The sequence below is a fragment of the Lepisosteus oculatus genome, chromosome 6 (genome assembly GCF_040954835.1).
Source record: "Lepisosteus oculatus isolate fLepOcu1 chromosome 6, fLepOcu1.hap2, whole genome shotgun sequence".
Taxonomy (NCBI): domain Eukaryota; kingdom Metazoa; phylum Chordata; class Actinopteri; order Semionotiformes; family Lepisosteidae; genus Lepisosteus; species Lepisosteus oculatus.
Window position 1 is genome coordinate 59,006,712 of NC_090701.1, and position 27,309 is coordinate 59,034,020.

Sequence of the window (27,309 nt, forward strand, 5' to 3'; positions counted from 1 at the left end):
GTGTTTCAGTGTTCAGAATCATTGTGAACACGAAAGCATCATTTAAAGTATGGCACATGTTTGAAATAGTCATAATGAACTGTCTTGACATGAAAAACACATATTTCCTGGTTGACTGTGCTGTACAACATTTTTTCTGTCAGGATGAACCTTTGTCTCACAGGCTTAAAACAATTTGTCTCACAGGCGTAGCGTTGTCTGAAGTTTTTAGAGGAAACATGTTGTAAGGTTATAAAACTTCACTAGCTTTTCAATGTTGGATTAATCAACCTTTTGACTTTAAAGGCAGAAAGCAGTTGTTGAAGATGTTACAGTCTGCATATATCTGACAATATACTGTAATTGTTAGGCATTATTTTCCTCTTGACAAGTGTTGTCTTGTACAAAGGATAAAAAAGGAACGTCCTTTCCCTGATGGTCTTTAGTGTTATACTCCTCATATACACTTTCTAGTATTAAATTAAGGAACAGTATGAGCTCTGAAACCTTTTAAAACCCTTTAGATGTTGTAAAGTGTAGCATACACATATTATGAAATGTTTAATTATATAAAGTAAATGTTAACATTGAAGATGTCTAAGGATAGGATAAGGTACAGTAAATGTCAGTAAGAAGTAAAGAAAAAAAAACTGAAATGTACTGATTGCATAAGTATTCAGATCCATAAACTCAATATTTGGTGGAAGCACCTTTGACAACAATTACAGCTCAAGCCATTTTTTGGTAAGTCTCTAGCGACTTTAGACAGTGGCTAGATGCAGTTGATGCAATTGCCCGTTCTTCTTGGCAGATTTGCTCAAGTTCACTCAACTTGCTTTGAGATTCCTTATGGACTGCAGTTTTCAAGTCTTCCAGAGATTCGCTTTCTTAACCCACTCCATTGTAACATTAGCTTTTCTTGTACGATTTGTCTCTACCTTGTTCAATCAATATTTCCATCTGCCTTGACAAGCTTTCCAGGCCCAGCTGATGAGAAGCAAAACTATACAGATGCTGCCACCACCATGCCTGACAGCAGGAATGATGCTGACTGAATATTACACCTACAGCAGATGGAACACTTGACAGTAAAATACGCTTTTGTCTTGTCTGTCCACAAACCCTTCTGCCACATGATTGCAGTATCACTAAACCACATGAGAGATTCAAAATGTTCTTTTTTTTAGTTCCATACTGCTGGAAATGAGTTTAGGGTTCCTGTGCTGAGGAGGAATCGGTTAGAGTAAATTCAAAACGCAGTCCAAAATCGTAGCCAAGAAATGAAAGCCAAGAGTCCAAGTAACCAAAAAAGGTATAAAGCAAAGTCCAAACTGTAATCCAACGATTGAAGTCAGTAGGTGAAACACAAACCGTAACCAGGAAAACACCAAAGTCAAAGAGGAATCGCAAACCGGAAGAGTAGCTCACAAGGTAAGACCAATACTGAGCAAGGAGGTAAAGCTAGCCTGGGTTTAAGTATACTAAACAGTGGAGGTGTGGCGGTGAGTGAGGGATCTGATTGGTTAAGTGTTCCTACGTCTTCGCTTGTTGTGTCCGGAAGCCGAGACGGTAACACATATGAGCTCCCTTTGTAGGGTGAATGGGATATTGCTGACCCATGGACTCCTCAGTCAGTGAACTCTTTCAAAGTCGGCATTGGCCCCAGTCTCTAACCAGTTCTCTCCTTGCCCAGGTGCTCAGCTTGGAGAGACATCCTGATCTAGGTGGTGTCTGGATCAACATCCTCACCTTCTCAAAGACCTAGTAAGGGTCTTGATGTTACACCCTTCATATGAACTGTACCTTTATGTAACTTTATCCATGAGTTGGTTTGATAGCCTCTTGGTCCTTATGGTCTTCGTGAGAAATTCACTACCTGACTGAGGGTAATTACAGAGATAGATGTTTTTTCTTCTGAAATAATTACAAGCAATATTATTGCACACAGACAGAGGCCACTCAACTAATTTTGAGCCCCTAAGTTACTTTGCCTAGCAAAGGGTTTGTATACTTACGCAATTATGACTTATCCATTTTTCTTTCATATTAATTAACTACAGTGTTTACTTCTTTCAGTTTTTTTTATTTGAATGAAAGTAGAATGCATTAATACTATATGTTTGTATGTGTATACTGTGATGTCCTAATGAGCTCCAGGCCACCTGCATCAAATTCCACAGCACATTCCACACGTGGAAAGAGCTCGTCAGGGCCAACCGAAACGAGATCAGGACGGGCCATTCCTCAGGGCTCAGACATTGAGTCAATAACCCTAGTGTGTGTTTGTCTATTTCTAGTCTCCCAGCTCCAGATCCTAGACTCTGCCACTGCTAATCATCCATCAACACTTCATTTGCCCTTACTGCGTACCTCTCCTGCCTGCCATTTCCCTGCCTGCTTCATGTGCGCATCTCACCTGCCTGTCGTTTCCCTTCCTGCTTCATCTGCGCACCTCTCCTGCCTGTCGTTTCCCTTCCTGCTTCATCTGCGCACCTCTCCTGCCTGTCGTTTCCCTTCCTGCTTTATCTGCGCACCTCACCTGCCTGCCATTTCTCTGCCTGCTTCATCTGCGCACCTCTCCTGCCTGTCGTTTCCCTTCCTGCTTCATCTGCGCACCTCTCCTGCCTGCCATTTCTCTGCCTGCTTCATCTGCGCACCTCTCCTGCCTGCTTGATCTGCACATCTCAGCCATCCACCATCCCTCCATCTATGTCCCATCATCATCCAATAAACTCCTTAGTTTGTATACAGACTTCTGAATTACCCGGTTTTTCCAATTTGACTTCTTGTTCAATGATCCTTCAACAAAATGTTATGTTGTAATGTATTGCTGTTCATTAATTACACAGTACATACATATATAAAAATGTATCATAACCAAAGTATTGCCATTACTATAGGAATTGCTTAAAGTCAGATTCATGTATTGATGAAATGCATGTGTGAATGAATTATGTGAAAGTGGGGTGTCGTCACATTGAGCTAACTTTTTCCGAGCTCCACTTCTCTGAGCACAACACAGTCCAGTATTGCGTGATCACAAAAAACTGGTCTGTGTGTCTGTATAACTGTGTGTCTGTATGTCATGCTGATGAGCTCTAATAAAGAAGAAACAGCTGTTTGCAGCTGCTTACATTGATTTTATATATGAAAAAAGGCAGAATTAAGAATTGAGACAGTTCAATCTCCAATGCATTGTGATACATACAGCAAGAGTAAATTAAAAATCATGCCCATATATATACTGTATATTCACGGATTTCACATCAACATTGTAGCATATCTGTGAAAAGATGGTACTTTTTAAATATAGAGGTTACACTTTTAAAGTGTGTCCCCGTTGTCCTTCAATGAAGATGAACTAAAAAATGCTTGAACTGTACAACTAAAACTACCTCACAAACAAGCAGTACTATCTTAAGTGAAAAGATACGTAATTAAAGTCACAATAAAATAATTTAATATGAATTGATTCCAAATTATTTTGTGCTGCATAAAGTGTTGCACACAGTACAGCATAGTCACAGGACTGTAGGATTTTTATCTTAATTCTTCTTATTAATGCGCTTTGGGGTGAGATCTATGTTTTATCTCTGTTTATATCTCATTTACAAATGCCAATACAATAAATGATTTCTAGTACTTTTTTTAGAACACAGAAAATGCACACACTGGAGTACGACTGAAATAAAGCCATAAATCATTAGTACCACATTGTCAACAAGAACATTGACCTAGCAGTGTGAGGAAATTGGTTTTTGTTGAGAAAAAGTGTTTTTCCAATCATTTGAAAACCTCTAGAAACATGAATACCAAGTATTATTTACATAGGTTTACACAAAGTATATAAATTCCTGAGACCTTTTTTTTCTGGGGAAAAAAAAACTTTAAGAAAATTAGTAATTATTATTTTGGGAATTAAGAAGAATCTATGTGTTAAACACTTTAACCTGACCAATAATTTATACAATAAACAAGAAAGTCTCATACTTCCTTAATAATTTAGATGTAAGCTAATGTTGATTTATTCAGGAAGGTTGCTGCCACCAGCACTGCCTGCAGTCCCAAAATTTGAATTAAACTAGGACAGTAGCAGGCTAGTCTGTAATAACATTTGTATAATTTTATTATTGCTCTCGGCTCAGTTCATTTCCTCCTCCAGTAGCTGCATGAAATTGTTTGATTCTTGAACCGCCTTGAGTTGAAGCTCAGTGATGCAGGTGGTGCAGAGGAATGTAACATTCTTACACACTGAGCACAGATAAATAATGGTTTATATTATTAAGACTCATAATGTCATTATATTTATGACTTTAATGATATAACTCACTTCCAGAAGTGGTAAAATGAGGATATTGATAACTTTTCTCATCTCACAGTTTGTACAAAAAGGGTGAGAAACAATATAGCAGTTGGGAATTTCTCAGGAGAATTGAAGTAACTTGTATAAATATAACAGTACTCACTGTTGTGTTTGGGTCTGTGCTACTGATCTACTGAAAAACAGAAACAAAACTCAAAGGTGTGATAAATAATTAAAAATCAAATAATAAAAAAAAGATGTTATTAATTTGATTTATAAAGCATAAGGAGACAATGTATCACAACATGGGATGGCTAATGTTACGGTGAAATACTTTTAGAAGAAAAACCTTAATTCAGAGTTACAAATGAAAGTCAGATGTGTATAAGGTACAGATTGCATCTCAAACTCAGTAAACTCTGTTGCTGCAGTTATCTGTAACAGCTTAGCAGTGAGGTTTTCCCTGTATTCTGGAAGTATGTTAAAATACAGCAGATGTTTTTTGTGTGGGGTGTTAAACAGCAGCAGGATGTTCACAGAAGAACAAAAATGTTAGAAGATATTGAAACCTGTTTATTAGGCATGAATATACAGTTTGACTACCACTTTCAGACTGCTCGTGCACTTTCTACAGAATTTCTACAGAATAAAGCAGATCATTTATATTCTATATATTGATAAATGAATAAATAAATGCAGGGCACACACCAAGTACACATGATCAAATTGTAGACACTAATTTGACATATTTCTTAAGATGAAAGGAATGCAGTAACTCATATGAACATACAGTACTGTAGTTTTTTTTGTTCAGTAAATCACTTTGAGATGCCGCTTTTAATGGTGCTATACAAAAATAAAGTTTATTATTATATGTACACAGGTATCTGTGCATCTGTTACAAATTAAATATAATAAAAAAACAGTTAAAGGCAATACGAAGGAGAACATATGTCTTATGCCGACAGTGCATGTGTCCTTTACTGTGAATGAACGGCGTGTTGGGGCCTCACCCACACACAGTTGCAGGATTAGTGAGGTTCTCGTGCAGCTGGAGGGACTCCTTAGTGCAGTTCTGTAAAGAACACAACCACAAGCAGGCTGGACCCAGGGAACCTCAAATGGCACACAGATGGGTAAAAAGTAATGCCACAAAAATATCTAAGTTCTATTTCAGAAGCAGTCACTCTTTGCAGATATTCATGTACAGTATATTACTTTTACTTTGCGCAAGTTATTTTGAACATACTGTAGTGCTCTTGGGTATCAGGCTATGTTATTAACTCCTACAAACATTTGACTTTGGGAGATGCTAAACAGAGGCTACAACATTCATGCACAGTAATATTAAGACCCTTAAAAGTGAGAACTGTGCTTTGTTTTATTCCAGTATATCCCATTTAAGATCATTTATTCACATACAGAAAAAAAAATCAGCAGATCCATAACAAGTCAAGTCAAATCATTTGAAAATTAATCACAAGATGTGTCAGTATGTCAAGATATTTTTGGTTTTGAAGAATGTGAAATTCTTGAACAATGTGCATTTGAGAACTAAATAGGAAAATATGATATTAATGCTTTCAATGAATAAAAATAGCAGTTTTTCTTTAAGTAATGATCAATGTTTACATTGCAAGGCAATTTTGCAAGCCATGGGAATGAATTTTAAAAAGTCAGCAGAACTCTCTGGCATCAAACACTGTGATGAACATGCAGAATAAGTGCCAAAGGCAGTCATACAGTATGTTGTATGGTAAGCAAATAGGTAGCCACATTCTTAAAAGCACTACATCTGCGTTATTGATCTGAATATGTTTGGTAAGTAGCCTACATCTAAGAAGAAAGCACAGAAAGAAATTCAAGAGTTGAGAGTGAAACTCAAATAGATGACTGTTAACTTTGTGTTTCACTAAGTCATCGAGAAAACAGATTAACTAAGAGTAACAGTGCTTTAAAGAAACACATCACACACTTGCTACAATTACCTTGTATAAATATCTTTATTTGCTGATAAATCAGAAATGTCTAATTTGTTGATAAATCAGGTGTATTATTGCCACAAACAATTTTCAATTAATTTATATTGTAAAAGACATACTTTTTATCTGGATAACCCACCTTAGTACTTGTCACAATTGTCTTTGTTAGACTAGTTACAGTAGCTCTCGTGTTAAAAAAGCCTTCCAATGACTTATGAAGAAATTTCAAAAGCAATTAGTTTTTAAAGCTTTTAAAATTTATTGACAGAATTAAACCCCTTGAGGTGAGATGCACCATCATTTTTACAAAGGGGTCTTGTTAGCAGCTCTTAAGGCATCTTAAACAAACTAGCCAAGGTGCCTCTTGATCAATTTGCAATATCTGCAGTGTAATTAATACCTATAATAAATATAAGGTGTATGGTCATAAATACACAATGTATAAAACTTTATTACACAAATGCAACATTGCTTCTCTTTCAGACACGCATACACACAATTTAAAAAAAGTAAAACATTTTTTTTATTTCCTTTATTCTAATGGTTACTGTACCAATGTTTCGTGAATTAAAAATGTTTTTTTTTAAACAAACCAATTTTCACATTTTGTTCTATTTTGTTGCTATAGTTGGCCTCAGACCAAAGTGTGGTCCTCAGATTAGTGTTTTTTTAAACAGGTGATAACCATACTACAAACTAACACATCTTAAAGTGATTAATCAACATATTGCACACCTGAGACCCTAACAGTTTCCAGCAGTAGGAGTGTGTGAATGTATGATTTGTATTCACTAGGCTTTATTTAGTTTCACTACCCTCTGGATATTTGTGAATAGAGCAAAAGTGATTTTTTTTATCAGATGTATTCCTTTTTTAACTATTAAATTCCCTTTACATCTTCTTTAGGAATATATTGAATTTTTTATGATTTCCAGTGTGGCAAAAACTATAAAAATACCTGTATTAAAAGGATTAGCTTTAATATAAACATATTTATATTGCAGGTAAAGGCACGTAAAGCAGTATTCTAGGTTTTAGTCTCTTAGTATTGAAATGAAAAGCATATCATAGGGTATAGTTTATCGAACATCAGGATTAACTTAATAGACTATGGAAGACATTCTACCAATGCTAATGCTAAAGTTGAGCAATTTCTGTTAAATACAACCACTTTGCACTAATTAGTAAACTAAACCACTTTCTTCATTAATATCCACACATGTCCTACCAGATGTTTTATTACTGATTATGACTGCTTGTTTGTACCTTTCGGTCTCTGTACTGTTTACTCTGCGAAATGAACACTGATGGAGCAATGGAAATTGCCTTGTGGATCATCAAGACCTGCTTTCCTTTCAAACGTGAAACAAACCATGAGGTCAGCATCTGCTTAGCTGGTTATACCGATAGCATATACAATCAATTTGATTTTTGACATTTTCTCATTAATCAAGATTTGTCTGAGAATTAAAGAACCATTTAACAATGTAATGAGAGGCAGACATTTTAAAAATGAAATATAGAGAGAATATGTGTGCCAAATATACAAGTTGCATCCCCCTTTATGAAGCTTAATTGCTATTTAACATGTATTCAAAAATGATTATGTTTTACCATCATTACCCCTAGGATGGAGGCTGTACAAACAAGAGCAACATATAAAATTGTACCTCTGAGTATCTGAGCCCTAAGTCTCACGTCCTTGTTACAGACATGCTTGCTGGCTGATAAGTGAATAAAGGAACAGGGACACAATAAGCAACTGACATACTGTACATGCATTTTACAGGAACACAAAACCCCATCAAGCATTAATATGATAACAGTCCAGTGTAAATATTGCAATTGTCATGTTTGGCTCACCTGCGATATTCTGCTCAGGTGGATTTGCGAATGTTATGTTTCCATTACAGACTGTGATGACCCTGGGGGCAGGAGCCCCATAGAGATTGATCTTGGTATAGTAGGGCCTAAGGAAAATGGCCACGAATGCAGATGTAGGGTACAAAAAACTATCTTTATTTATAAAGTGCTGGGAAAATAATAAAAAACCCAAAGCAAAAGCCTTTTTCTCTTTGAGCAGCTTGCTAACCTCTACGGCCATCCCTTGTTATCAATACTGGCAGCTCGGCTGTTTACCATTTTCAAAACACAAACATTAATGTCACACAGACTCCACACAGGATTACTCACTATGCCACACAAATTCCTCTCTTCTTCTCCTCCTCCTCTTTTCATGGCCCCTCTTGTTCTTTCCTTCCAGGGAGCCCAACCTTCTCAGTTTTTAAAACATCGACGGACCAACTGCCTTCCAGGAAATGACCAGGCCTTCCAGCAGGACATCCCCCACAGCTTTCTGGGAATGTAGTTCAGTCCAGAGCTGCCATCTTGCAGCCCCTGCTATCCTCACAAGACCTTCCCTTGGCTCAGGGTTAAAAAACAACAAGTACAAGTTGGAGGAGCGTTGCATTAAATGTGATTGGAAATTTGTCCTAAGCACAATCACCATTGACACTACGCTGTAAATTGTGATTTATAATAATGCCAGCTTGAGGGATAACTGCAGGGATTATTATTGTTGTTTTTACTTACAGTATGTTAATGCTAGGCAGTTTTATGCAAAGGCACTATCAGTTGGCAAAAATAAGTGATTCATATGATTGCTTTATAAAGATATCGTAGCATGAGGTTGCTAAAACATTTTGAAGACACTGCCATATGGAAAACTGAACTTAAATGGCCTAAGCTAGGGCTGCTGGCACAAAATGAATTAAAAAGCCTGCAGATAGGTCTACAATACGCTGCACCTTAAGGATGACCACTCACAGTTCACATTCTTTAGATTTCTGCCACTGCTTGGCTTCACCAGGCTTCCAGAGCAGAACATTGAGCCCCAGGGCCAGTCCCTGAGGCCCCGGTCTGTCTCCCTGCATAACAATTGTAGTGAAGTTCTGAGTTAGTCTCAGAGTCGGGTACATCATAAACATAATCCATATTATGCACAGTAAAACAAAATAATACATATTTCAAGACACAGAATGGAACTGAATGTTCAAAAATAGAAAATAAATTGAAGGATTGCACTGCAGTACACTTGAACAACAGGTGTGCGTTAGAACAAAGTATGAAGAAAAAGTGCCTGCTATCTAATCATTATACAGTACGTCTTTGTACATCCAAAACAGGGACTCCATGGATATAGTCACGTCAATTCTAAGAAAGAGCTGTACCATAGGCTAGGACTGCCTTTGTCAATGCCTTTGAGGATTTCTAATACTTGAATAAGGTCCACCTGTAGTCTTTTAGGTTCAATGCTAAAAAGGCACAGTTCCTTCAGTCTGTCAGTTTGGGACATTCCTTAAGCCCAGGAATATATCTGTATAGTTTTCTCTGGACTGATGTAAGACAAGCAATGTCTTTTTTTTTGTGACGTAGTGACCAAATCAAAGAAAACCAAGGAAGACGTGTTGAATGTTGGAGAGAGTGAGACAAGGTCCGTGGCAGATGAGAGCAGAGGGACAGTGTAAGAATGACAGGAAATAGAGAAGAATGAGAGGTCAGCAGGGAGAAAAAGAAGGATTGTAGAAGAGGTTGGGCGCTCACCCTATGGGCGTAGTGAGGGGCGCTCACCCTATGGTCAGTGTGGGTCCTAATGCCGCAGTGTAGTGACGGGGACACTATACTGTAAAAAGGTCCACCCTGTGGTCATAAAAAATGCCAGTATGTTTCTTGAAAAGAGTAGGGGTGCAACCCTGGTATCCTGGCCAAATTTCCCATTGGCCCTTACCAATCATGGCCTCCTAATAATCCCCATCTCTGAACTGGCTTCATCACTCTGCTCTCCTCCCCACTGAGAGCTGGTGTGGGGGGAGTGGACTGGCGCATCATCCAGGTGGGGCTGCACACTGGTGGTGCTGGAGGGGATCCCCATTACCTGTAAAGCGCTTTGAGCGGAGTGTCCAGAAAAGTACTATATAAGTGTAAACAGCAATGATTATTATTATTATTATTATTATTATTATTATTATTATTATTATTATTATTATTACCCGTACCACAGCGAGGCAAAACCAGTACCTGAAAGACATGGTCAGAAAAAGATGTTTGTGTCAAAAACTGATTAAAGGCCAAAAACAATAGAACTAAGGAAAGTGAAACAGCATGATCATCGTAAGTCAATAAAGAAGAAGAATACAGTCTGATATATACAGCCCCGCCTCTCACTCCTCCTCCCTCCCAGCCTTTGTTCTCCTGCTACTTTACCTTTGCCTACTGCCCTGTCTCTCTCACACCTGAAGAAGGCTCCACGGCCGAAACGTTGTGTTCTCTTTCTTCTTTTTTTTCAGCATGGAATAAACCTATTACCTGTTCCTTTGCAGCCTACGCATGCTGACGCAGCTACCCACCTGAACAACTACTACAGTCTGATATATGTATGTACATATGTACATATGAGGATGAGATGCTTATGGTGTAGCTGAAAGAAGATTTTACTACAAGTAAAGTATTAATATATTAAAATAGTTTTGAACTTGTTTAAATTTGTCAGCCTGGGGACTTTAAAACAAATTACCTAATCTGCATCAATTTAAAGAACAGTATATATGTTTATGTTGCAGTTTCATTATGAAAAATACCTAATACTTGTTATTTGTGGCACAATATCCTCCAACTCAATTCTTAAATCAAAAATCTTTTTTATTTTCTGTAATGGATAAGCATTATATCACACAAGTGATGTAATCTGGCACTCCAGATTGCTATTTTGTGTGATGCTCAACATCTGCTAGCAATTTACAGTATATGATTTGTTTGCCAAAATACTTTATTCCCATTTGTGGCGAGGGATAGGTTACATTCCAAAACAAACAAAAGTAACTCTCTTTTCTGTGTTGTAAAAAAAATGGAATTTTTGACAAAGCTGAAAGGTCTATCAAATTGCTACTGGCCACTTTTTTGTTCAATACAGCATCTGAAATACTGAATCTAAAGTTCCATTATTCTCTGACTTTAATGGAGGAACGAATACAAGCAGCAAGAGTAGGCAGGTAATGGTAACTTGGTTTAAAGCATGTGGAGGTCTAATAATTTAAAGATATACTGTAAGCAGAGGAAGAAATAGAGTACCAAGCCTTTGTATGAAACATTGAGGCAAACAGTGTAACCATAAAACCTTAATCCCTTGTTTGTTTTCTTTTACGACACAATGGCCAATGTTTTGGTAAGTTGCTCAAATTCATGGTCATTTTTAGATTCTGCTTTATGTTAAAATCTGCACTTATAAACATAAAATAAGCATGGAACACTAGAAATACATAAGAATAAACTTGATCAAGATTGGACTCCATGAGTGTGGATAGTGATTTGCTCTTCGCATTTTTACTTGGTTAAGCGTTGCTTACTCCTTTTAAGGAAAATAATGTAAAGCTTTGCCTCATTATAAATAGGTATCTGTGGATTTTTTTTAAATCCAGCTATTTTATAGAATTTCATAATTATGGATCTTGCTAGCAGCCCCAGTCATTAAACACTTGTGCCACAGTATTTCTGATATTAAGTAAATACACTATTCTACATGCATTACCGCTATTGCATGAAAATAACATCTGCCTGCAATGGACTTGCACATACAGTACTGCATGAGCCAGTACTGCATGAACCACACCTTGCGAGGTTAGACTCCGGCTCCCACTGCGACCCTGTACCAGACAAAGCTTTTTATTAAACTGATGGATGGCAAATATCAGCACGTATGGGAAATAAGTCACCTAATAAATTAATAAAAAGTTACTTTTCATCAAATGTTGTATGTGCTATATGCATGCATGCGCATGTGCATGCGCAGTATAGTGTAGTGATGGTAGAATATTACACTGAACACCATCACACTCTCTCTCCCACAACTGTTGAGGGATGGTAGCTGTAGTCTAGACTGACAAGGAAAAAGTCAATCTGAAGTACATTGTGTCTGCAGGTAATGGCCGTGACAGCACCATTACCACCTGATATTATTTAAGCTAAGAAGGCAGGGCCTGGTCAGAGCTATAGTAGGATGAGAGAACAAGGCTCCTGCATAAAGCAGTGTTGCTGGATAAGTAGAAGCTACTTTTCTATTGGGCCCAGACTTTCCAAATGAATGCCTCTATATGATGACAGGGACACTGCTGTAAGAGCTGTCGTCTGCTGATTTTACTGCAGTGAAATATTAAACTCAATACTTACTGTATGTACACCCAAAGGCTAAGCTATTTACAACAGAAGATGAAATTGCCTCATTTTGGCACAAAACCAGAGAACACCATTATATAAAACAATGTTTTTAAGTCAGAATGCTCAAATAATATATCAAACAAATTTACATTATATAAAATATGTAGAATGTCATCCATTCTGGCGTAAACATTCATGGTGCTAAACTGTAGTCTAATTAAAAATATTGAATGTGCAAATAATGTGTTTTAAATTTCTTTTATACACTAATAACAAGCTAAAAAAACATTCAGCAACATGGCTTTCTTACATCTAAATTTCTTCATAGTCTTATGTTTTATAGAATAACATACTTATAACATTGTGATACTCATCTTCCAAAAGTCTTGGTAACCATGTAACCTTGGTTACCATGTGGTACTAGAGTATGCACACAATGATGTACGAATTTTACTACATTAGCATTTTTTTTCAGCATGACGTATTGGCCAGATTTCTGATTTGAGTACAGACTCTCTTTGTGAAATACAACTCATTTCTGAGTGGGTTTGATGCATGAGAGTAATATAAAAATAATAATAGTGTGTGAAGTGACTTAATTGTTTTGTAAAAAGAATGCACGAATGAGGATAATATCTACTTCTGTGACGAAAGGTTTCACGAGTGTAGGTTTCTCTCCAGTTCCTCCAGAGGTGCCATGCTGTTGGACAAGGGGAGAGATTCTTACTCATGCCATGTCTCCACTGAGCTCGCTTATTTTGTTCTTGAGGATATTTGGCATCTTTTTATACTCACATTTAACATGTTCTTACATCAAGCCAGGTGGAGATGCAAAGGAAGCCTCTCCGAAAGAAAAGTGATTGAGGAACTTTCAAACTGGCATTGATTTTAAACAGCATCTTACTTTTAAGCACAACTTTTAAAGTGGGCGGAGCGGTGGCTAAGGATCTGCGCCTGTGACTGGAAGGTTGCCGGTTCAAATCCCACGGAATCCTACTCTGTCGGGCCCCTGAGCAAGGCCCTTAACCCCAACTGCTCCAGGGGCGCCGTACAATGGCAGACCCTGCGCTCTGACCCCAAGCTTCTCTCCCTGTCTGTGTGTCTCATGGAGAGCAAGCTGGGGTATGTGGAAAGACAAATTCCTAATGCAAGAAATTGTATAGGGCTAATAAAGAAACATTATTATTATTATTAAAGTGCTCAGAAGACAACTGACTTCTATAAAAAATTAAAGGTAACGGCCAACTAGACAAAACCCTACCAACTAATTATAGGTCTACAAGCTCTACTTCTATTACATGTAAAGTTACAGAAATTATAATAAAAACTAAACAAAGGGATCACCAGTATGGCAACAGGATTGTAGAAAATAGGCAATACTGTATACATTTAGAAAAGGTATGTCTAGCTCAACTAATTAACCAAGCAGCAGCAGTAATGGATATAATTAGAACACATCATATGATAAATTTAGATTTTTAGAATGCATTTGCAAAATTTTCTAATTACAATTAATTCTCAAATGGCAGGCAGTAGATATTCAAGGTAATGTGTGTAGAAGTTTGGATGTAATTGATTGAAATGAGAGAGTACTGATATAGGGTGAATGCTCAAATTGGAATATTGTAATTGGCTTAGTACCACAGGGGTCTGTATTAGGACCACTGCTCTTCCTACTTTATACAGTGCCTTGCGAAAGTATTCGGCCCCCTTGAACTTTTCAACCTTTTGCCACATTTCAGGCTTCAAACATAAAGATATAATTTTTTTATTTTATGTGAAGAATCACCAACAAGTGGGACACAATTTTGAAGTGGAACGAAATCTATTGGATTTTTGAAACTTTTTTAACTAATAAAAAAATGAAAAGTGGGGCGTGCAAAATTATTCGGCCCCTTTACTTTCAGTGCAGCAAACTCACTCCAGAAGTTCAGCGAGGATCTCTGAATGATCCAATGTTGTCCTAAATGACTGATGGTGATAAATAGAATCTACCTGTGTGTAATCAAGTCTCTGTATAAATGCACCTGCTCTGTGATAGTCTCAAGGTTCTGTTGAAAGCGCAGAGAGCATCATGAAGACCAAGGAACACACCAGGCTGGTCCGTAATACTGTTGTGGAGAAGTTTAAAGCCGGATTTGGATACAAAAAGATTTCCCAAGCTTCAAACATCCCAAGGAGCACTGTGCAAGCGATCATCTTGAAATGGAAGGAGTATCAGACCACTGCAAATCTACCAAGACCTTGCCGTCCCTCTAAACTTTCAGCTCAGACAAGGAGAAGACTGATCAGAGATGCAGCCAAGAGGCCCATGATCACTCTGGATGAACTGCAGAGAACTACAGCTGAGGTGGGAGAGTCTGTCCATAGGACAACAATCAGTCTTACACTGCACAAATCTGGCCTTTATGGAAGAGTGGCAAGAAGAAAGCCATTTCTCAAAGATATCCATAAAAAGTCTCGTCTAAAGTTTGCCACAAGCCACCTGGGAGACACCCCAAACATGTGGAAGAAGGTGCTCTGGTCAGATGAAACCAAAATCGAACTTTTTGGCCACAATGCAAAACGATATGTTTGGCGTAAAAGCAACACAGCTCATCACCCTCAACACACCATCCCCACTGTCAAACATGGTGGTGGCAGCATCATGGTTTGGGCCTGCTTTTCTTCAGCAGGGACAGGGAAGATGGTTAAAATTGAGGGGAAGATGGATGCAGCCAAATACAGGACCATTCTGGATGAAAACCTGTTGGAGTCTGCAAAAGACCTGAAACTGGGACGGAGATTTATCTTCCAACAAGACAATGATCCCAAACATACAGCAAAATCTACAAAGGAATGGTTCACAAATTAACGTATCCAGGTGTTTGAATGGCCAAGTCAAAGTCCAGACCTGAATCCAATCGAGAATCTGTGGAAAGAGCTGAAAACTGCTGTTCACAAACGCTCTCCATCCAACCTCACTGAGCTCGAACTGTTTTGCAAGGAAGAATGGGCAAGAATTTCAGTCTCTCGATGTGCAAAACTGATAGAGACATACCCCAAGCGACTTGCAGCTGTAATCGCAGCAAAAGGTGGCTCTACAAAGTATTAACGCAAGGGGGCCGAATAATTTTGCACGCCCCACTTTTCATTTTTTTATTAGTTAAAAAAGTTTCAAAAATCCAATAGATTTCGTTCCACTTCACAATTGTGTCCCACTTGTTGGTGATTCTTCACATAAAATAAAAAATTTATATCTTTATGTTTGAAGCCTGAAATGTGGCAAAAGGTTGAAAAGTTCAAGGGGGCCGAATACTTTCGCAAGGCACTGTATCATGACATAGATCTGTTATAGTAAGTGAACTAGTCAGGTTAATAGATGACACCAGTATAGGAAGGATAACAAACACTGTAGAATGTTCGCAGATGTTATGAAAAGGTATTTCTGGATTGAAATCATTTGAGAAAAAAGCAACCAGATATATTCCCAAGTTTGTAATACAGTAAATGCCCTGTGCTAACAGGCTAAAAGAACTGAATCTTTTTAGTTTCAACCAGAGAAAACTACAATTTAACAAAATCATCCTAAATGACTTTGGCAGGATCAGCAGTGACACACTAACTGGAGGACAAATGAGAAAACTATGCGGACCTACATTTAAAACTGAGAAAAGGATGCATTTTTTACACAGAGAATGATAGTAAGGAACAAGCTCCTCAGCCATGCTGTCAAATGAGATGAGATTCTGGGATCAATAAGCTACAGTACTAGCATCAAAACAAGCCAAATGGCCTCCTCTTGTGTGTAATCTTACTTCTACAGTTTTGTGTAGAAAATAGTGTCTCTCTTCTCAGAACTGATGTCAGAGAAACTCTAAACCCATTTCCTCAAAGAACAGATTTCATTTGTATTTGTGAAGTACTCTAAGATACTTATTTTCAGCTTAGTATGTTCACCTTTATTTAACTCCTTTAAGCAGTGATCGCTGTTCCCGTTCCTCTTGCAGAGCAAGGTGAACTGAGAAACTGCTGAACAGCTGTGTCTGAGCCGCCCACACCAGAGCCAGGCACGGGGCGACGTGCTCCATGCTTCACGGGAGAAAGGAGGACTCACTAATACACTGCAAGAGAGAGCTGAGTGAGCAGCTAAAAGAACATGAAAGGAGACCAAAACGTAGTACAAACATAAAACCTGTCTCTGCCTCCTTTCTCCTGATGGCAGGCAGTTCCTCCGATTCTGTTCTTTTTTTTAATCAAGAACTTGACTAATTTAAAATAGGTAGAACTAGCTGTGAAAATGTTTGCTCTTCTAAATACTGCTGTTAAAATTGCCAGTATTTCACTGTTACTGCTTGGTGGTTGTTTTTTTTTATTTTTACAATTTAATAATAATAATAATTGCTTACACTTATATAGCGCTTTTCTGGACACTCCACTCAAAGCGCTTTACAGGTAATGGGGATCCCCTCCACCACCACCAATGTGCTGCATCCACCTTTATGATGCGACGGCAGCCATAGTGCGCCAGAACGCTCACCACACATCAGATATCAGTGGGGAGGAGAGCAGGGTAATTAAGCCAATTTATAGAGGGGGATTGTTAGGATGCCATGATTGGTAAGGGCCAATGGGAAATTTGGCCAGGACGCCAGGGTACACCCCTACTTTTTTCAAGAGACACCCTGGGATTTTTAATGACCACAGAGAGTTAGGACCTCGGTTTTACATCTCATCCGAAGGACGGCACCTGTTTACAGTGTAGTGTCCCCGTCACTACACTGGGGCATTAGGGCTCACATGAGCCGCAGGGTGAGCACCCCCTGCTGGCCCCACTAACGCCTCTTCCAGCAGCAGCCTTAGTTTTTCCCAGGAGGTCTCCCATCCAGGTACTGACCAGGCTCACACCTGCTGGGCTTCAGTGGGTCCACATTTAACAAGTGAACCCAAGCAATACATCATGTTGCCTGAGTGAATAAAAAGGATCTGAATTTGGATCTAAAGCATGTGTGATTCAACTCTGGTTATTACATTGGGCACATTATTTATATTTTAACAAATCGATTATTTTAATTAATGATTTTAGAACTGCTTGTTCTCTTATCTTCTCTACAGCCATTATCCAAGCACAAAAAGTCTTCAATATACGGAGGTATTTATTTTGGAAATTGAAGAGGGTATTACAAATGCGCTTGATCATTTATCAGTTCTTAAAGGAGGAAAAAAACATTTCTAATTGTCCTTTAAACAAACTTTTTTTTCAGATCTTAGTAATCTTGGCCTTTCTATTTTTTCTTTCAAATTTAGGACTAAGCTGATATAACCTCTCTCTCTTTTTAACCGCAAACTGGAGATGTATGAGAAAAAGCTTCTAGATGAAGTATGGAGTTTTTAGAAATTACTTAAAAATTGCGTAATTTTGCCTCCTCATGATCAGTCAAATATTGAACCCGACAGCTGCCTCCAAAGCATCCTGTAACTGGTGGTAGTGCTCTGACTGGGATCTACTCTGCACAAAATAATTGAGGTTTTTCACACATTTTGGGAAGCTATTTGCATGGACAGATAACATGTTATTATTGGTACTGTATGTGTGAATATTCCAGCATTCGGAGGGTAAAGGGCTGAGGAGGGATTGTACTATGTACTGTACATGTATTTTAATTTAGAAACTAAGGGAGTGTCACAGTGGTTAGCATGGCTGCCACGCAGTGTTGAGACCCTGGGTTCAACTCCTGGGGTGGAGTTTGCATGTCCTCCCTATATTCATGTGAGTTACCTCTGGGTGCTCTGGTATCCTCCCACCGTCCAAAGACATGCTGGTGGGTTAACTGTCTTCAGGGACAACTGGCCCTGATGTGTGTGTGTGTGTCTGTGTGTGTCTGTGATGGACTGGCGTCCCCTCCAGGGTGTGTCCTGCCTTGTGTTGGTTGCTGCCAAGAGAAGCTCTGGTTCCAATGCAGCCTTGAACTGGATAATGTGGATTAGGGAAAGGAAGGTTGGAAACTTGGATAGAGCTTTAGATGGAAAAGGGATTGAATTTTTCCTTCTTCATATCGATGTCTTCATGTTTATTTTAATTTTTGTACCAGTTTCCTCTTTTTCTGCAATAAAGCCTTTTGTATTTTCTGTATTTTCCAGAATCAAATTTGCCTTGATGTTGCATCATCCAGTATTTTCCTACATCCACCCAATCGCACTGGAATTCTGAGATTTCCAACTAGGAAAGTCTAGGATGTTCCAGCTAGGCCAGCTAAGAAGGCAAATACCTTTAAGAAGCATTCATTTTATATATTTTTCATTTATATAGATATCATTTAGATATGCATATATGAAATTGTATTAATTATAAATGAATGCATATATAAAATTGTATTAATTTTCTATAAATAATATTTTGAATTATAAAGAGCATACTTAGTGTCTGGTTTAGAAAAAAATCTTCTTTAAAGTCATACAGTATGTCTGTTTTTTCCTTGACAATAGAATCTTAAATATGTGTATAAGCAAGTCTTCAGTTCAGTAGCGCCGGATATGCTCTGTAAGACTACAGTAGGTGTCATCATATAGTAAAATGGAGGAGAAAAGACATAAAATCTCAGAGTAATGCATCTGTCGTCTTGAAACTCCCAGCTTCACAGAAGTCAATTATTTCCTGAAGTTAAATTATGCACTGTTTGAAGTTCATTCATGAAGGAAGTGCTTTGAATCATATGGCCTCCTTTACGTAACAATACAACTGCAAAAAATGTATTTCATTTTCATATTCAGAAGTCCTTTGATCACTGGCAATTAAATTTTAAAGATAATAAGGTGCAAACTTTCCTTTTAAAATGAACACGTCTTTGACTTGATACAGTCACCAAATCTCTCAGATACCTTTGTTCTCCTGTTGTATGTTAAAACACTTCTCCTTTATGATGCAGTCAGTCTGAAAAGTGCATATGTCAACACCTGCAGGACCTGACTGCACTGTCAAAGTGCTTCCATTATTTTCTTGTCCTTGCTCATCCATATGAATTACTGTACAAACCAGAACACACACACAAACACCATAAACAGGTGTACAGTATTATAGACTGGTGTACACACAATACACACAAACACTTCTAGGAAAAGAAACAAGAACCAGCTGAATACAATACTGTATGTTCTGTATATAAATCATCTATACCAGAAACTCCAGATTTATTTAAAAACCTGTATTACACTCCTGTTTATCCTTAATACCAAGAACTCTCCTTGTCCTCAAAACACCATCTACTAAGTATACTAGTGTCTTTTTCAAAGTAAAAAATAATGCAACTCTTACCTCTAGTTAATTTTAATAAAGAAAAATGACAAAAATAACATATTCAGAGTAGAAGAACACGTAAGGCTTTGTCTCCTTCGCATTCATTCTTTCAGATGGATTTTGCCCTCTTGTTCCTTTGCTACAGTGATCCAAAGAAGCACTACATAAAATATTTAAAAACATTATAAAATTATACAGGAAAGGAAAAAGAAATGCCAATGAAGTTGACACATTGAGTTTAACAGCCAAGCACTTTATGAATTTTACAGACTTAGCACAAGTGCATACCCTGATAACCATCACACAGTAGAAGAAAGTGCCTGACGATTTTGCTTACGTCAGAAAAAGAGAGAGATTACAAACTCGTGGTATTTGACTATAATTTCAAATATCCCTGAACCAATTCAAATAGCTTAGATCTTGAAATGGTTGTGGATGGATAAGTAGTGAGCATTATCATTACAATGCCAAATCCTTTAGACTCTGATCTGCGTACAATTGTTAAAAGCTTTAATATTTGTGAAAACAAAAGCAAAGTAGTGAATCCTTTGTGTTGCACAGTTTTTGATTGATCATAGTTTAGTTGGATGTTAATATAGCCAATAGCATCATGATTGGTAGAAAAGGTAAAAAAAACTTCTGTTTTGGTTTTGGCACATTTCACAAAAGAAGGTAAAACAAAGCTCTGTCTTAACTGATCCTCTGATTGAGATAAAATAAAGAAAAGAAGTAATGTTCAAACTACTAGGAAAGAAACAAGTTAAATTCTGTATAATTCCCTAATGTAGCTGTGAGCTCTTGTATTGAATGGCGCACGACGCTGTTGAAAGCAGGAAGTGACTCCTATGCCAATCATCACTAAACCGCTGCAATGTTTATTTCAGTGCTAACGGACTGAACCGTGTTAGTGTAGATTGCAGTGAGGAATGCAATATTTAAAAGAGAACAGATTACTAATTAATGTGTTTGAATTTTTTATTGTTTTAGATTAATTCAGGAGGAGATCATACTAGGGAAGGGTATAAATATCTAAAAGTCATTTTTCTGAGAGAGGCTTGGCTAAAGGATACTGTAGGTGTGTAACCTAGGGCTTGCTACCTCTCTTATTGAAAACCGTAAGACAGGATAGCTGAGTATCCTGTTGCTAGCAGTTCTGAAGAATATTACCTCTTAATTCTTTTATTTAGACTCTTCTTATCATTTTTGTACTTTGGTTTGTTTACTATTAGCTGTTTACTACAAATGCCAGCTACCACTCCAGACGCATCTTGCGTGATGGTGTACAACTTACTGTATATCCAAAAGCTCCAGTAATGATGATAAGAAGTCGATGAACATAAGAAAGGGTACAAATCAAAGGAGGCTATTCAGCCCATTTGATTACTGATGATCACTCATATCAATGAGCTAATTAATCCCTTTTTTAATTCATTCATGCACATTGACTTTCCACCGACTAAGATCTTACAACTTGTGAATTTTGTAGCTAATGCACTGTTCATATTTTAAGGTAAATAATATAAAGTACTTAGCTTGAAGTAGACAGCCATGAATCTGAAGTGTTACTCTGTATAATGTTAATTATAAATTTAAGCAAATGGCTACTAAGATTGTAATTATTTCATTTATAATTAGTATTTGTAATTATTATGGATCTGGTGGGATTACAAGTTGAGAGTACACTAAACTGTCTTCCTTTAGAGATATTCTGGAAAACATTGCCAGAATATTCATATGGCTTGTCCCCTGAGCACACTGAATATGTGTGATGAACTTACAGAACTTTACTTGAATTGTCTAGTTGCGAGGCGGTAGGGAGGGCGTGCACTGCAGGATGCAGTGGTTTGAAGAAGGATGGATGTCTAGTTGAAGTCTAGTTGAAGCCACTGCTGCTGAAGAAGGTGCCACCATAAACTGAATATAAAGGTTAACATACTTATTCACACAAGAATATTAAGTGTTTGATTAATTAATACATTTATATAGGGCTTTTCTGGACACTCCACTCAAAGCACTTTACAGGTAATGGGGTCTCCATTCCACCACCACCAGTGTGCAGCCCCACCTGGATGATGCAACGGCAGCCATAGTGCGCCAGAATGCTCACCACACACCAGCTATTAGTGGGGAGGAGAGCAGAGAGTAATGAAGCCAATTCATAGATGGGGATTACTAGGCCATGATTGGTAAGGGCCAATGGGAATTTTGGCCAGGAGGCCGGGTCTACTCTTTTCGAGAAACTCCCTGGGATTTTTAAATACCACAGAGAGTCAGGACCTCAGTTTTACGTCTCATCCAAAGGATGGCACCTGTTTACAGTATAGTGTCCCCATCACTATACTGGGGCATTAGGAGCCATGTGGACCACAGGGTGAGCGCCCCCTGCTGGCCCCACTAATACCTCTTTCAGCAGCAACCTTAGTTTTTCCCAAGAGGTCTCCCATCCAGGTACTGACAAGGCTCACACCTGCTTAGCTTCAGTGGGTTGCCAGTTGTGAGTTGCAGGGTGATATGGCTGCTGGCATAAATTAAATATATACTTAAATATATCTAATGTCTTTGTATTACATACTGTATTCAACAATGATATCTTAATATTTTACTTAGACTTTCCTGAAGATCTAGTGTAATTACATTTCACGTACAAAATACAGTTTATACAAGAAAAAAACAACCATCATATGGGGTTCACCTCACCTGCAGACTGTTCAAATCATGTGACATTATACATTTCCTGCATCATGGTAAAGAGCACTATACTTCATTTTCTTCTTACAAAACAGAGACTGCCGGACCATGGACATCTTTGTTTTGTCTGCTTGTCTCCAGTTAAATCACAAAATGACTCCCATCTTGCATGGATTCATAAATTCTTTCATTTCTTCTTTTCTTGGTCTCATCTAAAAGGTCTGAGTTAGGATCCTACTTCACTTGCAACAGAAGCTATTAATCTTCCCTATAGGGCACAGTATTCCCATTGTATTCTACAAGACTTTGATCAGGATTCTCAACCCTGCTTAACAAAATGCAAACAAAGAAAGAGTGAATTTACTGGAAACAGTGTCAGTTCTCACAAGTAAGTATTCTGTAAACCCCAGCACATGCCAGGAACCTTGCTTGCTATGTATTAATGTTTCTAGAAACAAGGAGGCATTTCCCTGAGTGGATATGGATTATTACTTAAAAAAATCTAATTCTAGAGCTACATTATTTCCCCCTAAGCCCCTAAGAGAGATACTTTATGAATGTTATTAAACTGGCATTGAAAACATGCATAAAAGTGCTGTTGCTTTTATGCAGATATTTTTGCTACAGCGTGGTAAAACTCTTGGATTGACGTTTGTGGACACTTTTAAATACATACAGTATGTACAGTACCTGCCATTCTATAAAATATACTGTTGAATCTCACAACATTCTAAAGTTCACTAAACATACAATTTTATGAAATGTCATTTTATTTATGAAATGTCATTTCATCAGCTCCACTAAAAAAATGTAATTTTAAACTAGATAACTCACTTTTATTTAACCACACTGGTTTTCTGTAAATACTTACACCTACTCTAAGTCATTTAGATTCCTGCATGAAAAGGCAAGGAACCTCTTCTGAGCTTGTTCAACCATGTGTTTCAGTTTAAACTTCTTCTTTGCTGGGGGCTTTGCTCCAAGTCTTGCTTTCAAGAAAGGCCAATAGGTTACACCAGGTTAAGATCAGGTAATTGTTTTGATTATTCACATACCAGGCTCCTTAAAAAAATGTAATCTTACAAATGAAATGCCCACAGAATTTCAAACTGGGTCATTTTGTTTTCTAAAAATTATCTATACATTTATGAATTTTATCAATAAAATGTGATATGTTTAAATTACATGTTGTCAGAAAGCAACACCTTCTCTGTGAGAAATCACACTTCATTCTATATAACCTGAACACCCCAAAATAAGGCAGAGGGGTTCGACAAGGCCTATACTGAACCGCTGGGGCAGACTTGTTCAAATCTACACTTGATCTGCAATTCGGCCCCCATTACAGCAATAGCACAGTGCCCCCTATCTGTCTTGCTGGTGGCAATGGTTTCGGAGAAAATAGAAAAGTCTGCAGCAGACTGTCAAGCACCATGAAGGAAAAAAAATTAACTACGTGATTTTAAAAATAAATTAAAATGCATTTTGCATCCTAAAAAATAGGACCCAGGTTTCCTTTAAACATATTTAGAATTTCATTATTTAAATCAATGTAATGAGATGTTATATAAGTAACGTTACACAAACAAGGCCATTTTATGGACTAGCAGATTAACACCTACTGGCATCTATAATGTTTTTTTTTCAGTATAAAATAGGGACTAACAACAATACTTGTCTGATTCTAGTTTTAGGAACAAAATCGAGCCCGGCGAGTTCAGGTGGCTTTCTAAAACTAAGCAGTTTGACATAACGCCCTGTTAGAATTAAAAAAAAAAAACTTCAAGGATATTTCTTTTTCTGCTCTGTTTTCTTGATTCCAGTCCACCAATCATTTTCACAACTTAATCCAATACCGTTATCTTTCTTCTTATTTTTTAATAATATAATAATTCCCGTCCTAATCGATGGTACATTTACATGTATACAGTATTTAGCCTAAAGCTGAATATACTGTCCTCTTATTTTACTGATGGCCTTGGTTTGTGGAAAGGAAAACGTTTCACCTTTTTATGAATTTCTCTGAAACACTGAAATCACACCTGTCCGAAAGCCCCGTCACCTGGTACTTTATGATGGGTATTACCTATCTGTACTACAAGTGTTTGTGAAATGTATAAAGCATGTCTTGTAAATAATCATTTTCAAGAAATTTGCATATTCATATTTGAATATGCAACACACAACAATGTAGACATTGTATTATAAGGAGGTTATGTATTGTATAGAAATGTTTCACGCAAAATCCAGTGAAAAACGTCACTGATCCCATTGAAGCAGCAGATTCTTGGCGCAAAATTAAAATCAATTTGAAGAATGACTTTCGGGTAGGCAACACACCGTAAATTACGTTATAGTTTCATTATGACACATAAAAAGGTATTCCTATTTCCGTCGCGGTCTCTGCCCTGTTTAGTCGATTTTTTTAAATTAAGTTATTAAAATCTGTGCCTGGTTCAAATATGAATATTGATTCTGAATTGATAATCTGCACGAGGCGAAATTACATCCGATTTGGTCCTAAAAAATATTCTGACGTCTTAATTAAGTCATCGAAATTAATTAAAATACTCTTACATTTAAGAAGGGAATACCCAAAAATAAACTATTGCATTAATCCAGGTATCCGGGCGATCTGAAATACGCGTATTCCTCTTCCAACTCCTACAGTTTTGAACGGCAAGGGGCGACAGAGCGCAGAGAGGAAGAAGGAAAGGGCTAAATGATTATAGTCCTCGACTGTGCACTATGTCCCTAAAGCCTACGTTTGGTGTCCCCATTGTTTGCATTTTGAGTGCAAAGTGCTTAAACGTGCTAGTGTAATTCAAACGTATAATACATAGAATTCTCCAGCCACAATAACGAGAACATATATGTCATCACATGCCTTTTTTTTGTTATCGTAGAAGATATGTAGGAACAGCTACGTACTTCAAAAGGAACATCTACATTTCTTCTCACATATTTAAGTTAGGCGTTACTTTATTAAACGCATTCTACTACGTCCGTCCTTGCTTCTATCCGAATTTCTGAAACACTTATTTTTAATTGGGTCGTTGCATGACGCCATCGTGGGATATTGAATTTCAGTTCTCGTTTTCAATGTATAAAAATTCCTGCTGCAGTTACAGTAATTGCACGACACTCTGCCCTCTGATATCATTTTCCTGCAGTTTTAAACTAAAGCTTGGGAACTCTTTCAATCTTTTGGAATTATGCATGGTTGAACATTTGAAATGAGTTTGTGCATCTCCCCGAGGCGCTGATTCAGACTTGATTGGGGCAAAGCAGACTCCATGTGCTTATTTATACACGTCATTGGGAAGTTACATAGCCAAGGGAAAAAAAATGTTGCTTTCCCTCCAGATTATCACCCATCCATTGATTAAAAGCGAGATGATCTTAATCAACAAGTTGCACGATCTCCTTATGATGACAATGTCAACTCGTACTTGAGAAGCAGGCATGAAAAGATATATATAAAATCAAAAGACACAACCAACAATCTATATAATTATCATCATCTGCTGCTTTTCCCTTTCTGGCAAAGAAACACTCCATCCATTTGCAGAAATCGCCCGCGGAAACGTTACATCAAAACTAATCATAACGATTAAAATCAGCTTTTCTGTGGAAGAGGAGGGCAATAGGCAAGTTGGAGGCAGGAGTGAGACTGTTTTATGCAGAAAATTGCTGGCTCTTTTTAAAAAATTTAGAAAAATTACATCAATTTTTGAGCAGGCCGGCTTGCTGCCTCTGTGATCAGTTAATTTAATTGAAGTTTTATTTTGCAGATTGGTTTAGACTGGGGTAGAGGCATGAGCTAATTGTATCCTGATCTTTGCCTTAAGGGGTTTCGGAGCCCTGAAGCAAGTATTCTCTGTATTTTGTTCTGTCTACCTTAGCCAAGCTATTGCATTTCTCTCTGGTGTAGCGAGGGAAGCAGATCGCTTAAGAAATCGGAGGAAAGGGAGGTGAAAAAGACACTTGATGTTCATCAATGTTTCAGGTAAGGACTGATAGATTTGGTTTGCTTTTATTTGCTGAGGCTGGTATGGCTGGGACTTTCAGGGCGCAGCTGCATTTACGCATGTGCCAGGAGAGAAGCGCCACAGTTCTAACAAAAAAAAAAATATGATTTAACCACTTCCTAGGAAATGATCGGTGCTTGATCAGAGTATGTGCTTTAAAACGCTAAAGATGAAATCGAGAAGCGTGGATTACAACTCTAAAGAAAATACTTCGACCTACGATAAGAAACCATTGCGCCTTCGGTCCGATTAAGCTCCTGGCATATAGCTCTTAGAGGAACTGCTGTTCTTTCTTTTACGGAGTACTCCTAAGCCCCACATTTTTACACAGTGCTTTATGGCTTCCGTAGAGGTTTTACCCGCTCTTCGATTGTTTTATACCAGTTTCAATTCCTAAGTGCCCCAGATCTGCTAATGAAAGACGCCATTGTGGAGTAATTTCGCCGGAGGGGGATTTTTATTTTGTTAAACAGGAGGTACCTTTTCCACACACGTCAATGCTGATCCAATGAATCACTTCTTTGTACTTACCGTCTCTTTGTAATGATACTTTTTTTTCCTCCAAAAATCGAAAACGTATTTTTCTTTGCTTGTGAGGGGGGGATCGGTCTCCCGAGCCAGAGTGACCGAAGCCCTGCACTCAGGGGTTTCCAGGGCTGCACGAGTAGTGGTTCACGAAATAACCGGAGAACACGAGTTTCAAAGTCACGTTCCGAAATTACTTTATATTTGCAGTTTCTGATTGCCGCCTTCCGTTTATTTTCAGTTATGTTCAGAAATGAGGGTCATCTTGGTGGTGTCCCAAAATGCACATTTTAAGGTTACTGGAATGCTGACTATATG

The 27,309-nt window shown here is 37.8% G+C and overlaps 1 protein-coding gene and 1 long non-coding RNA gene across 3 annotated transcripts in view; one reads left to right on the forward strand and one right to left on the reverse strand.

Annotated features, from left to right (window-relative positions):
• Positions 1-4,888: 4,888 nt before the first annotated feature.
• Positions 4,889-27,125, reverse strand: LOC138239458 (uncharacterized). 2 transcript variants are annotated; one of them, XR_011189962.1, is made up of 4 exons: positions 26,998-27,125; positions 9,091-9,191; positions 8,458-8,689; positions 4,889-5,357 (listed from the first exon to the last, which is right to left on the reverse strand). It is a non-coding gene; the product is annotated as an uncharacterized lncRNA (long non-coding RNA). The 2 variants fall into 2 exon arrangements; XR_011189961.1 differs by having other exon boundaries at positions 8,458-9,191.
• kctd1 (potassium channel tetramerization domain containing 1) overlaps positions 26,078-27,309 on the forward strand; it is a 45,991-nt gene continuing 44,759 nt past the window's right edge. The window contains exon 1 of the mRNA XM_015353847.2: positions 26,078-26,444. Coding sequence (XP_015209333.1) covers positions 26,436-26,444 — 9 coding nt within the window. The 5' untranslated portion in view covers positions 26,078-26,435. The remainder of the gene's footprint in view (positions 26,445-27,309) is intronic.